The sequence below is a fragment of the Serinus canaria genome, chromosome 5 (assembly GCF_022539315.1).
Source record: "Serinus canaria isolate serCan28SL12 chromosome 5, serCan2020, whole genome shotgun sequence".
Taxonomy (NCBI): domain Eukaryota; kingdom Metazoa; phylum Chordata; class Aves; order Passeriformes; family Fringillidae; genus Serinus; species Serinus canaria.
This window is the reverse complement of record NC_066319.1, coordinates 11,284,082-11,298,298: the sequence shown is the minus strand read 5'-3', so window position 1 is coordinate 11,298,298 and position 14,217 is coordinate 11,284,082. Positions and strand designations below refer to the sequence as shown.

Here is a 14,217-nt window from a genome sequence, read left to right as displayed (position 1 = left end):
AAACTGATTGACAGAACTGGGATTATGGGTGTGTAATTTGAATAGAAGTGTGTAAAACCACATGGTGGAAAACTTAGAGTTTAAGGTTTTACAATATAGTAATACATATAAAGCAAAATTGAGGGTTTAGGGCAGAGGCTTGTCCTTCTTCTTCACCTTCTTCCTCATGGGTTTGGGGAAGGACTTTTATCCAATGGTGCAATTGGATAAAAAAGTCCTCATTGCAGGCCATGGGTGGTTGGTTATTGGGTTAAAAGTAAAAATAATTTAGGTGCCATTTCTTAATTGGATAATTTATCCTTAAAAAGCCTTGTAGAGAGAGAGAGATACGGCTCCATTTTTTAGCTTGTTAGAGTGAGGTGCTGCAGAACTCACACTCTGTGAGACTGTGATATAGATAAGAACCAATAAACATCTGAGTCCCAACAAGAAATAGCACATTGAGCATCTAATCCCGCGCCTGGCACAGAGAAGATGAGCCTCAGCAGGTGCCCAGCAACCCCCCAGCTCTCGGTGCCCGGTGACCTCTGCTCAGCAGGGGCTGAGCCCCCCCGGCCGTACCTTGGGGATCCTCCTGGCGCGGCGCGTGGACAGCAGCTCGCTGGCCGTGCTCAGGCTGTCCTCGGTGAGGCTGGAGGGGGACGAGGGGATGCCCAGCTGGGCCAGCAGCAGCATGTCATCGTGGCTGTGCCGCTTGGGCAGCCGCGGCAGGCGGTGGCTCTTCCTCTCCGACCAGTTCCCCACGCGCAGGGAGTGGCTGCCGGCCTTCGAGGGCAGCTGCAGGGACAAGGACAGCTTGAGCTCTTCCCCCAGTATTCCAGGAACCTGGGGCACCTGGTGTCACACTCTGCCACCTGTGACAGAGTGGTGGCTGCGCAGGGACGCCACGCCAGGGGAGCCACCACTGCACAGGATACGTGTCAAGGTCACAGTGAAGGGACAGGGGTCAGCCTCTAAGACTTTACAGTTCAAAGAGAACCACACCATTTCTGACCTGCTACATTTCCAGGCACCCACATCCCATCAGATCTGTGAGCCCTAAAATCTAACTTGAAGGCTTGGCTGACAGCAGAGCACTGACCCAATAGGCCTGGTCCACTCCTCTGACTTGCAGCAGTGAAAACGAGTAATTACACAATTTATTGTAATATTAACTACAATATCAAATTCATGCTATTTTAGCCAATAAAAATAATAGAGAAAAATCAAGCTTGTTCTATTTTCATGGTGTTAAGAAGTCTTAAGACCTGACAATGAGCAGAGGTACAGTTACAACTCTCCCTACATTCCCAAAAAATTCCCTTTAAAACATGAAACTGCTATCACTACAGGGCAAAGGGAAAATCTCACTGAAGGATTAAGCACCAGGTAACTGTCATTAAAAAACTGGGGGTCTCTTGGAGCAGTCCTAGGAGCAGCTCTGCCCAGCTCCAGGTATCTCCTTCTCCTCTCCAAAAAAAACACTGTAAAGAAGCTTCCCCAGCATGAAAAAGTATTATTGTGTCAAGCATCAGTCATTTGGCATTTACTAACACTCTGTTACAAGCTATAAACCTGCAGCAATAAATGTCCCATTTATTAGCTGACTGCTTGCAGTGCCAGCCCACCTGGGATTAAGCACAGGTGTTTCTGTGGAGAGGGGTTGCATCACAAATACAATGTCATCATCAAACATTCCTTTCATACCTGATGACTTCAAACACTGAAAATAATCAGTGGGAAAAGACACAGAGATTCAAAATGACCACAACACCAGTGTCTCAGAGGTCTCTGCATACCACAGGTTAGCACTCCTGGAAAACTGGTGGCAGTCTATCCTTTATTGAAAGGAATTCTTTTTGGAGATGACTGTTGGAAGCTTGCTGACCTTCTGATCTCTTCCATCTTGTTTATCATCATCCCAGACTGAAAAGTCATGTTGCTACCCCAGCTTTGTTGCTATGATGGAAAAACTGGGTGATAAACCATTGCCAAAGCTACCATTCTTCAGGAAATTCAGAGTTTTCTATTTCTGGTCATTGGAGAATTACCCAGGCCCAAAGCTGACCCACTCTTAGTGTCTCTTCATTTTAAATATCAGCACAATGACAGAGCAATTATGGCAGGACTGGGCACTCCCAGCAGCATTTCAAAAAGAAGCTGCCAGAACAAAGCCAGCCCTATTGCAAAGGGTACCAGAGTGCTCTTATTTACTGGAAAACTTTAAAGAAGGCACTTAAAGCTGTAAATTCTTTGGTAACCCTCTGTTAGAGAACACTGGCCAGTATCTTCCTGTGGATCTGTATGGTTCCCAGCCTAATGTCACAGCCTCAGGGATCCTCTGGATGCTACACAACTCCTGTAAGCACACACAGAGTCAGAAATAGTTGTTATGCACCGTATCCCACTATGAGGGACATTTCCCTATTATCCTCATGACTGCAGTGCCTGCTTCTCCTTTCTCTGCCTGATTACTGGTCTCCACTTGTTCCTTTTCCAGCAGCTTTGCTGAAGTCACTCCTGGTTTACAGGGGATGTGCTGGGAGCACACTAAGAATCCTGGTGATGCTTTTTTTGGATTGTGATGCTTCCATGCACACGAAGCAAGTGAAAGAAAATGCATTCAGTTTTCTTTCTAGGTCTCTTTACAGGACAAAAATCTAAATTGTTGTGACCTTTTCTTCAACTGTGAATTTTCTGTTAATTCAGCGCACAGTGAGGTTCCTTTAAAAGGGTGCTTTGAATCTCAAAATTAAGTCTGTGTTGAGATTTATATTTTTCCTTATGAACATAGTGATCCCATAAACAACAAAGCAACCTGGTATTTCATGGTGTTCACAAAAAAAAAACCAAGCTTACTCTGGAAAATTCACCACAAAGGGAAAAGTCGAGTTCCTCATCTTTCTTTTTATGCTATAAATACAATTTATGCACACTTGTTAATTGCAGACACTCAGGCTTTTCTGACTATTTTATTTTTCATGTATTTAGTCAGGGCTTTTACCTGGCATTCTTACACTAAACACGCCACACTACGAACTCCCCATGAGCAGGGGCCTTGTGTAACAACACAGGGACAAAACCGGCAGCTGCCTTCTCCCCTCCTGTCCCTGCCCGGCAGCAGAGGCGACTCCCTAGGAGGTGCAGCCACACAAGGAGTTAACTTAGGTGCCGACTCAGCTGCAGAAGGAGCAGAAGAAGGGCTCTGCTGGGTGCTGCGAGGCGGGGCAGCAGCAGGCGCTCGGAGCCGGGAGCGCTCCCGCGGCTCAGCCCGCAGAGCCGCCCGCACCCGGCGGCTGCGGCTGCTGCTGCTGCCGGGCTGTGCCGGGATCCTGCCCCTTCCAGCCGCTGCCTTTACCTGCGGAGGTGCCGTGTATTTCCTGTTCTGCGGCGTCCACATCCTGTGCAGGGAATCTAGGGAGTTCTCGGACAGCGGATGGGATTTTCGCCCCCCGTGACGGCCTTTCAGCTCCACATCCTCGTACGGGTTTTCCTTGGGTGACTCGCCTGCACGTTTGGGTTAGGGTTTTTTGGGTTTTTTTTTTTTAAGGAAAGAAAAACAGACAGGAATGTAAAATTAGAAAAAAAAAATAAAAATCATGTGAACCAAGGCTTTTAGAAAGGCTTCTCAGCTTTCAGCATGACTCATCCCTCTAGCTGCAGCTGGAAGTGTTTGGAGAAGAACTTGGCTTTGAGCTAGACAAGTTTCTTTGGATTTTTTTACTGTCCCCTTTTTCTTTTTTTTTTTTTTTTTTTTTTTAATAAAATGTGAAGATTTCACAAGACGTGCTTCTGAGCATCCGCAGCTGTGGAAAATTTATTGATTTATAAAAGCGAAGGCACTTAACTTCTTGAAAGTGTATCAGTAGATTTTATAAATCCCTAACAGCCACTCACGGGGGGATGAAATGAAGACCAACAAATAACTGTGCTCAACACACCACCCTTACACACAGTAAGACAATTCTTTGATGCAACCTTCATTTTTCTCTTCTTCTGAGTGATGGCAAGGAAAGCATAAACACTCCAGCTCAGCAGTGCAAAGAGACAAGATTGAAAAGGCAAAAGGAGAATTTCTGTCCCAACCATCCTGCATCCTCAGTGTTCTTTAAAATATATCCTGTCTTCAAATTAGGCAGCTGTTCATTTCAAGTTATGTCAAATTCCTGTCTCCCAGAAGGAAACTCATCCTGCTAGTAATGTATAGAGGCTTAACCAATTAATCACTAAATATTACTTAAATGAAAAATTAAAAAGCAGACCCCGTGAATTTTAACATTTGAAAACCAGAACTAAAATTTATAGTCCATATTTAACTGAGATCCAATACCCACCATCTTCTGGGAACTCCTGAACTTGCTAACCTCCCACTGAACAAAGTAGTATGAAGGTGAATGAGTGCCATCAATAAAATTAACATTTTGTATGCATTTCTTCAGACAGCTGATAATCAGCAACTGATTTAGAACCCCAGGTTTTTCAAACACAGTCATTCCAGTTTTCCAATGGTCTTGAACAGAAAATCATCTCAAAAAAAAATTGATCTACTCAAACTCAAGACTTGAGTTTACAGAAACAAGCAGGAAGTTAAAAGCTTTTAAAGCAACTTGCTTTTGGTTTTATACCTAAAGATGACTTTAAAACCCATGTTTTAAAACCCAGTATATATGTATTACAATACAAGCTATCTAATATAAGAAATTCAACTGAGAACAGAAAGCTGCAGCATGGTTCATTATTCTTCCCAGTGTTACAGAAAATATTCACAGTGTGAATATTCACAGTGTTGAATGAGATGACAGCTGGGGCATAGGTTTTTTCAGTGAGAGCAAGGCCTGGGTTAACACAATCTGTGTGACTACCAGCTATGTTGTTCTAGGCAGACTAAATTTCCTTATTGTACAAAAGAAAACAAAAGCAGTTTGTGCTTTCTACTTGATTGTTGAGCCTGGAAGCATGAGACTGCTTGGTTCATCAATTACAGCCACTAGAACTTTTGCTGAGCAAGTTCACGTATTCACAATACAAATAAAATACAGTTTTGCTTCGGCAGTGCATCATAGTAAGATTTTTAGTCAAACATAAGCCCAAGAGTGAATGTTTTAGCTTTGTTCTAATTAGAAGCCTGAATCACTGCTGCTTTTGAAGAATGTTTGACTTGGCAATCACAGCTTATTATTTCATCCAGAGGGAATCTGATTCTAGAGGCTGCACTGTAGTTGTGGCCAGTGCTCATGCCACATGGAAAGGGGTACATGAAAAAAGGCCTTTTGATTAATGCAATGAACAGGCTAAAACTTAAACAATGTGTATTCTTTAAAAATTGTAATGCTATAGAAGTGGTTGATTCTTCCTGTGGGAAGAAAAAATACATCTCACACCCTGATTCTGTTACTTGTAGACTCTACAGCTGTAGAAATGATAATCATAGATATGATAAAGGGTAAAATTTGCAAAATGCTGTTACTTACAGCTGACTGGGCTCTAGTAGTGTCATGAAATTTCTTGTGAGCCCAAGTCAAATATAGGTCAAGCAAGCATTTTGGAATGGATGAATAGATTTCAAAATACCCAGCTACATGAGACATGGCTCAAACATGAAAACAAATGTTACTGTACTGGTCTACAGAATATCCAAACTCCCAGGAAGAAACAAGCCCATCGGTGAAAAAACCCTTTTTTACAATGTAAAGCATTTCTAAACGTTAGGGGGATTCTCTTTCCAAAACAGAATTGTTTGAACCCAGTTAAACTCAACATAAATAAAGTTGACCTGACATATTAAGTATAGAAACGGGCCCAGAGAAGTCTTGGATGAGAGAAGAGGGAGGAGCAAGGAACCATGAGCAGAGGCTTTTTTCCCCGAGTCAGAGTCTCTACCAACAGAGAGCTTGGGCCAAATTCCTCTTCAGTGTAATGTGAAGGTCAGAGGAGACACCACAGGGATTTTAACCCTTTCCCCTAGAGCTGTGAGAGCTTCTGCAGATGACTGGCTTGCTGTTCAAGAATTCTTGTGTCTATTCTTTCTCTCATTGGCTTAAAAGAAACCAAATTATTTCAGAGTTTGGCACGTTGAAATAATGCCTTGAGATCAATTACACCTCACCACCTTTTTTTTTTTAGAACCTTCCTCTACACCAAATCTCTGATAATGAAATAGTCTGATCCATCAGAAAACACCTGGTTTTGCTGACATGAGTTTCCAACTAAGTATTTGGTCCAAGTTGTGAGCCAGGAGACAGACAAATAAACTATCTCCTCAGCAATTTTCAACCACTGTTTCTTAGTATCTGCTGTCCCTGGGAGATACACAAAACACCAGATATGCAAAAAAGAGGCAGGCCAGACTGGTTTCTGTACAAGTGACAAGGAATCAAAGGTGTCAAGTAAACTAAAAATGCTGAAAAATATCCTGAAGTGCCTTAAAGCAGCATTTAAGTGCATCTGACTGCACAGTGACTCCCTTGCATGGAAGAAACACCTGGGAAGTGGTGGTCACCAGCAGGTGCATGTCCCACGTGGGAGTGAGGTCCTGGGGAGACCTGTGGTGGTGGCTGCTACTGCTGTGCTGCGGCACAAAAAGGAGAAAAGTTTCCATGTAATTGGCTGGCTCAGAAGTTTACAGCTTTCTCCTCAGCAGCACCACTTCTCCACTCCCAGGTCTCAGGCAAGGAATGTTTGCAAGCTGCAGTGCTTGGATTTGTTGCAAAGGGGAAACATATTGACTATGAAAGAGCAAGGAAAGATCATTGTTCTACCATATGGATGTCTCTATTGGAAGCCAAAAGGAGAAACATTATGCAGTATAGAGGCCAGGCTTGTCTTAATGAGGCTGATCCAGCAGCCACACAAGACAACAGCAGATTATCACTGACTTCAAAGGAAGCTGAATCATAGCCCCAGAATGCATATGATCACAAACAGTAAGTCTTTGGTAAATACTGTCTCTAATCACCATCTCTACTCCCAGATCAGTTCCCTCTATAAGCATTTTTTCCAAGTTTCCCATTTTCTCAAATTCTATGTACCAAAGTGCTGAGTTAACACAGGGCATTTATCTACACAGCATTTATCTCCAGAGAATCTCACAGACCATGTAATGAATGGTCCATCAGGGAAAGAAAAGAAAAACAACAACAGAAAAAATGATGAAATGACCACGGATATTTAGAGAAGTCCTGAGGAATGCAGTGCCTTGAGCCTAAGCATGGATGAGTTTCCTGCAGGGGCTGCAGTTCCTCATGCTGTGAGTGCAAGTCAGCCCCACTGGGTCCTGAGGCAGCACACAGTGTTCCTCTGCTCAGCCTCTCCCACGTGGCAAATGGGAAGCAGAGGCAGACTCAGCAAGCCTGTCTCATGCTGAGAAAGGAGTGAACAGTAAGGCTGAGAGGAAAAAAAACAAAGCAGGCAGACACTTCTCTATAAATGGCAGAGCAGGGAAATGCACAATTTCTTTCTAGATGGGAGAAGCTATTATCTAGAGGAATTAAGTGATTCACAGGGTGCTGGTTATAACTCCAGCCTGTTGCACTGTCAGGAAGGGAGAAGAATAGAACAGCAGGTATAGAGTAAAGGAAAGGGCTCCTAAACTTGTGTGAAGTTGGGTGCCTGAATTGGGAACCAGCACTCATGGAGGAGATGCTGAATCCACAGGGTGATGCCCAGGCTAAGAGCCTGCTGCCTTTTTTCCTGGCTGCTCTGAAAGCCCAGGGGCCTGAGTTGCATGGCCAGAACAGTTATCACCTCACAAATGAGGTACACGTGCACTGCTCATTCATTTCAGTCATAAAATTACACCAGCACAGATCCACACCACCAGTGCTGGAGGAAAACTGGGCCATTGGGATGGTTATGAGCACGTCCAGATCAACTGGATGAAAACCAGTAAATCTCTACACTCCCATAAAGTATCCAAACTTAGCTCTTTGGTACATAGATGAGCTTTTTCAATGTCAGAGATGCTGCAACTGTGCATCTCAGCTGGGGAATTTACCCCAGGAATCTGCAGAAAGAGGAACTATTTCAGTCTCAAGTTACAGCTAGCACACATTTACAGCTGCTTTGAAAAGCTATGGCTGAGCAGTACCAAGTTACAGACCATTACTTGCTTGTCAGTCAGTGTATCCACTCAGTACCACGAGCTCAGAACAGCAGTACAGCATCTACAAGCAGAGTGGCAAGTCTAAAATGCAGTCAGCCTTTTGAGCCTTGCTCCGTGGAGTCTGTAGGCAACAACCTGTGTTTTCTCAAATCCTCCATCCCTTGCAATCAGCAGAAGAAACACTGCAGATGCTTCCAGCTCCCTGCTGTCTCTGCAGGGACTGCTGAGAGTGCAATCATAATGAAGGACAAGGGAAAATAATTAATATGGCTGATAAATGAACAAGAAACTCCATCCCCAGAAATCACCTGTTTACACTCAGTCCAAAATCACGTGCATGATAATGTCTGATAAGCAACTGTTAGCACAGTACAGCAGCAGCTTGGCTGAACTGCCTGTACTTCAGGGCTGCCACCCTGCTGCTGCCTTCAGCACACTCTCTGAATTTGAGAGAGGGCTTGGGAGAGCAGACTCATGGTCTTTTATTATGTTTTATTCTGTTTGACTAGAAAGCCAGGCAGTAAAGCTGGCAGAGACTGTCACGAGAAGCTGTAGTGGATGGTACAGTGATGAGATAGACTCCACAGAGAAAAACTGAGATCTAAATAGGGCACGAGATGATTATTAAAAATAACTGAAATCCATCAATGCAGCAGGCTGATTGTCAACAGGATCAGCTGAAGTATTTGGCCTTCCTTTGACAGGCCCATATGAACACTGTTTGATTTAATGTCCTCTGGCTGCCATTACCCTACAGTGTCTATTATTAAACTTGACACTTGATTACATTTTCCAAAATCTCACATTCTCTTTAGGCTGTCACAGGCAGACTGTGGGTGCAGAACAAGACAGGAATATATTATTCTATGATCACTGTCTGTACCATCATTTTGCATCAATTCTAGCTCCAGAGACCTGCTGGCATCTGACTGAAAACCCAAAATGTCTTCAGAGAAGCAGCTAGTACAGCACTGCTGGCAGAGTTGCAATCTCTCCAAGTTTGCTTCAGCAGCCCAGCAATTCCAGTTTCTCCCTGATTTGTCACAGGATGAAAATATGACAGACTAAAATGTGCTACAAAAGCATGACAGGCAATAATGTGGCGTGTGAGGATGGGATTTTACTCGAAAGATCAGCTTGCTCTCTTTCTAACCTTTTCCCACATTTACTGGAAGAACTTTGCAAATGTTCTAATTTGAAAGCAATGTCAAGCTGGAACATTTTCCAGCTTGACCTCAGTCATCATTGCTGCAGCTCTGATCACACGCAGAGGACGGTTCAGTCGAACAGCTAAATCATCCCATTAGTTACATGACATGCACTGTGTCAAATTCACACAAGAAATCAAACCAAGTGATTTAGGAGAGATCTGTTGCCTTACCAGAAGAGATAAAGGGAGTGACTTGTCCTATTTTAATGCAGAGGTAAACAAGAAGCTGGTTATCCCAAACTGAAGCAATATTATCTCAAACTGACAGAGAAAATGAGCCAAGCAATTGTGTATGACTCCACTGTTTCTCCTCTCAGTCACCTTTGGTGTCAGCTGTAAAAAGGTTCAATTATATTATATGCCCCTACAGGAAGCAGTGATTAAGTTGTCCTGTTAAAGGTGCAAAAAATATCTGTCAATTGAAGTGTCCAGCTACTGAAAGGGCTCAAAGTCTTCTAAACATGACACTGAACAGGCCCAGAGAGCAGAAGGGTGCATAAGAAACCCTCCCCAAGAGGGCCAGCTGCCCCTAAGACAGTGTATTGCAGTACACTCCCAATGGGAACCCAGCAAGATCCCGCTTAGAAAATCATCCTGCATTTAGAGATTCCCCTGCAACGTTTTTGAGGCATTGCCTTTCTGTCTAGACTGCTTCAGCTCCAGCTGCCAAAGCAGACATGGAGTCATGCAATGTTCTGTTAGACATTCTCAGTCTAAGAGGCAACACACAGAGCCCAGTTGAGCAATGGGTTTCCTGCACACCTGCAATGTCCTCTCAGAGGAAATCTCCACCTGTTCTGCTGTGTACAGCACTCTGGGGAGTTACAGGGTAAGAAGCCTCATCTTGTCAAAGGATTCCTCCACTGCATTTAATTTCTAAATGGAGTGCTGTATCTTTCACCTGGTTTTATTAGATTTTCTCATTTCAAACTTAATACTATGCCCTTGACTTTCACTTTATTTATTCAACTTTTTTTGATGATGATAACAAGTGCTTTGTCCTAGATGTTGGGTCAACAATGTTTCAGAGACATAAGACCTTCAATAACAATATTCCAACATCTCAGCTGCACTTAGGGGAGCAGATTGGAAATCTGGAACCTTCTGATCCATATGACAGGAAATACTGTTGTGCACAAACACAGCAGAAGCAGCAATCTCAGCCATCTCCTAATGCTATGATAGTTTCTTGAATTCACACAAAGCCAAGCGTGGTTTCCCCAGCCGGATTCAGAAAGCCACATCAATTTTGGTCTGATTAAAGGCTCATTCAAAACCACAAGAAGCAAAACAATGTTAAGTTTACTATGAGTGCCACATTTCTGGAAGTGCTAGTACAGAAGATGAATGAAGTCCACATGGAGTACAGCTCTGATTTATATTAGGAATGTGGACCCCTTTATACAATGGCTGCTTGATTCATGAAGAATGGATCATTATGTTCCAATCCAAAACCCATCCTGAACTTACCATGCAGGTATTTCATCTATTAAAGTCTACTGAAATATTACAAAATTGAACAAGTGTCTGGTTCATTATGCCACTGGCTTTCAGAGCACAATCCTTTTCAATTTCAATATATCTAAAACTTACTATTTTTTTTAAGTGAGCCCTCAAAATAAGATAAACTATACACAGCAGTTCCTTGCTGCCCTGCTTATTAAAGAAAAGGCAAAGGCATCAGAAGGAAGACAAAGCTTTAGTGTGCATATGCCCCACAAGAAGAGGCCGTGTGGGGTGTGACTCAAGAAAAAAAAAAAAACAAAAACCCAATGACTCCAGACCTAGCACTTGAATGGCTGGAGGCTGTTTAGCCTGGGAAAGGCTGGGGGATAACCCAGCTGCTGCTTACCACTGCCCAGAAAGGCAAATGGAAAAGGCAGCTCCAGACACTTCCTGGAGGTGAAAGAATGAAGGACAGCAGTCACAAATAGCAACAAGGAGAATTCACACTGGATGGAAAGAAAAATTTGTTCACTGTGCCATCAAGAAAGCATTCTTCACAGTGGAGGCTAAGCAGTGGAGAAGGCTGCTCAGGGAGGCAGTGAAGCCATCCTCCCATGGTATTTAGAAAACTCAACCAGATGAAGCCCTAAGCAACCTCGTCTCAAGTTGAAATTAACCCTGCTTTGAGCAGAGACTGAACCAGCTGACTCCACAGTCCCTTCCAACCCAAATTTTTTGTCTCTCTCACACTAGACTGCTTAGAGCATTGCTCAAGATTCACAGCTTTCTTTTCTTGTATTTTGACACTTCCTTACATTACAAATATTAATTCTAAGGGATGGGGGGGGGGGACATGACACACTTAATTAAAGTTTATTACTACAGCAACAATGTTTAACTGCCTGCAAGTTTTAGGCAGGCAAGGAAGTTCAATAAGGTACAGGAAAAAAAGACCCACCAGCACCTCTAGGGGAACTGTTTGCAAAGAAAGCTCAAAGCACAGTGACAGAGCCCTTTATAGCTTTGGAGCAGATGTAGATCTGTAAAATAAACTCACTCTTGCAGACACCTGGTTTGCATGAGCACAAAAGTGCTACTTGGAGACTGGGGTCTAGCACCACTGGTATAAATTATGCAGAGGTGATACACAAAGCTACGATCGTTTCTTTAAAGCTGGAGATCAAACCACTTTGGCTTGTCTTTAATCATGCCTGACAGTTTATAAGAAGTACACTGATTTGGTATTCCCCCCTCACTGCTGTATTGAATGAAGTGCTTGGAAAGAGGTTGTTAAAAAGCAGTACAAAACAATGAAGTTCTATGTTTGTCCACTGATCTGAAGTTTTGCATTCTCTTCCCACTGCCCTGCCAAAATGCCCAAACTGTAGTCTTGAAGGAGCTGGTTTATAGTACCCATGAGTTGGAAAAGCCCATTTTGATTTCATTTTACTGAACCCAAGAATTCTTCTCGTTTAAAGAAAGCTTCTTACTAGTCCTGTACATTTTATCTTGATATTTAACAAACCAAACAAGGAAAAGAATCATTACCACCTAAAATCTGGTGCCACATTGACAAATCCTGAGCAAAAATGAGCACTGTAACTAACACAATACATTTTCAAGTGTGAATAGCATGGTGGTCTGTCATAGAAAGGGATGATGATCTTGTAAGGATGATCTACACAGAAAAAAATTTTTCAATATCTACAAAGTTTTCATTTTAACTAGCAGACACTGAGCAGGAATTGAAAGCTTCAGTTCTGAAAGCATTGTTTTTAATGGCATAGAGGAAGTAAATGGAAAGAGTAAATTCCTGTTTTCACTGAAGTTGACAAGTCAGAGACAGAATTTGGGCCTGACAAAGAGTCCCAGGCTCCAATTTGTGGCCACTGTTCTTTGCTATATCTACTGATAGGACCAAGAATAGTTTTGTTCTATTGGCTTTGTTTGCCTCTCAAACATTTGCAAGCACTATTAGAGTGCCTTTTTACCAAACTAAATAGGCCCAGCTTGTGAGTGTCTGTGCAGAGGATGTGTGCTCTAGGGTCCCAGACTGTCTTGGGAGCCCTCCAGCTTTCATTATGTAAAGATTCATTGTCCAAAGTAAAATGAAGTCCCCTTTGTATCTGTTGTAATAATCTAACACTGAAAGAGTTAAAAACAATGCAGATATTCATCACTTGTGTGGAAAATCTGCGCTCTGAAGGGCTGCCCAATTTTCAGTAATTATAACAACTTTTTTTAGATGTTAAAAGAATGTATGTATAGGCCATACATTTCCTTCTAAGACCAAAAGAAACATGTTTTTCTTATGAAGCTTAATGAAAACAGTGTTTTTTGTTGTGCATTCCCGATGGTGTGTAGCTAAAGGAAATTAATTCCTCTTTAACCAGGAACTGGGACTTGGAGGAGACCAGGAATTGTGCTACAAACAACTGCTTTGGGGCAGAACACACCGGAGTCCTGAAAAGCTCAGCTGACCACACAAGGCCTCTGAGGTTAATCTTGCTATTGGATAGTTCTGTAAACACTGTCTCGAGTCCTGTTCTTTACATTTTTACACCACTCAAGGCTTCAAGCCAAGGCCTCAATAAAGAGAACGATTTGGTTCTTGAAAAGCATTGGCAAAAAGCTGACCAAACAGTCTGTTTCCAATACTACCCAGTGAAGTCTGAAAGAATCAAGACTTCCTGCATGCAGCCCGAGAGCTCCATCTGCACTGAGGGATCAAACCCATTTAGCCTCCATTTCATCTCTCTCTACTGACAGCACTGAACGTTCCTGCACAGGCCATGTGTTCAGCAATACTGTGGCCTGCCCACAGCCACTCAGCATCCTGCTGTGAGCCCATGTTCTGCAGCAACTTCTTACCTACAATGTCTTCATAGGCATTTTCTTCTAAAGTGCTCTTGGATCCAAATTTATGCTGGCTCTCGGTTCCATTTTCAGTCGGGGAGGGAGGGTACAGGGAATGCAGGCTTGAGGCATCCTCAAACTCAAAGGATTTTCTAAAGTTTGAAACAATAATAATTAGTAACAAGAATGCAAATTTATTTAAACATTTAGATGACTATTTGCATGTTAAGATCTACAAATAAAATGGACCATAATTTGAAAAAATCTCACATCATGCTTTAAGGGCTAGCTTTTAGCAGAGACTAAGTCTTGTACTCACAGCAGTCTCTAATAGAGCCATCTATGACAACTTAATGAAGTTGGAAGTTTTGTTCTCCCCATTATGCAGACAGGAAGAAAATACCAAGAAAATACATTCTATTTTTCCAAGTTTACAGAATAAGTTAGCAACACAGTCCTCAGATTAGAAATCACTTTGCTCTTTCCAGAGGCCCCAGAAACACGTGGCCTTCTGTCCCTAAAGAAAGACAGAGTCTCTGAAAAGCATTCCTGCACTGGTTGCTCTGGGAGATGTAACCCTTAGTCTAACACCACTCACGTCTTGAACCTTTGGATATGTTCCTGT

The 14,217-nt window shown here is 42.8% G+C and overlaps 1 protein-coding gene across 10 annotated transcripts in view; it reads right to left on the bottom strand.

The window, feature by feature from the left end:
- DENND2B (DENN domain containing 2B) overlaps positions 1-14,217 on the bottom strand; it is a 153,181-nt gene that overhangs the window by 41,891 nt on the left and 97,073 nt on the right. For all 10 annotated transcript variants that reach the window (XM_050975355.1, XM_030240508.2, XM_018907914.3 and 7 more), the window contains 3 exons: positions 13,608-13,744; positions 3,338-3,486; positions 562-777 (listed from right to left, as the gene is read on the bottom strand). In XM_050975355.1, coding sequence (XP_050831312.1) covers positions 562-777; positions 3,338-3,486; positions 13,608-13,744 — 502 coding nt within the window. The remainder of the gene's footprint in view (positions 1-561; positions 778-3,337; positions 3,487-13,607; positions 13,745-14,217) is intronic.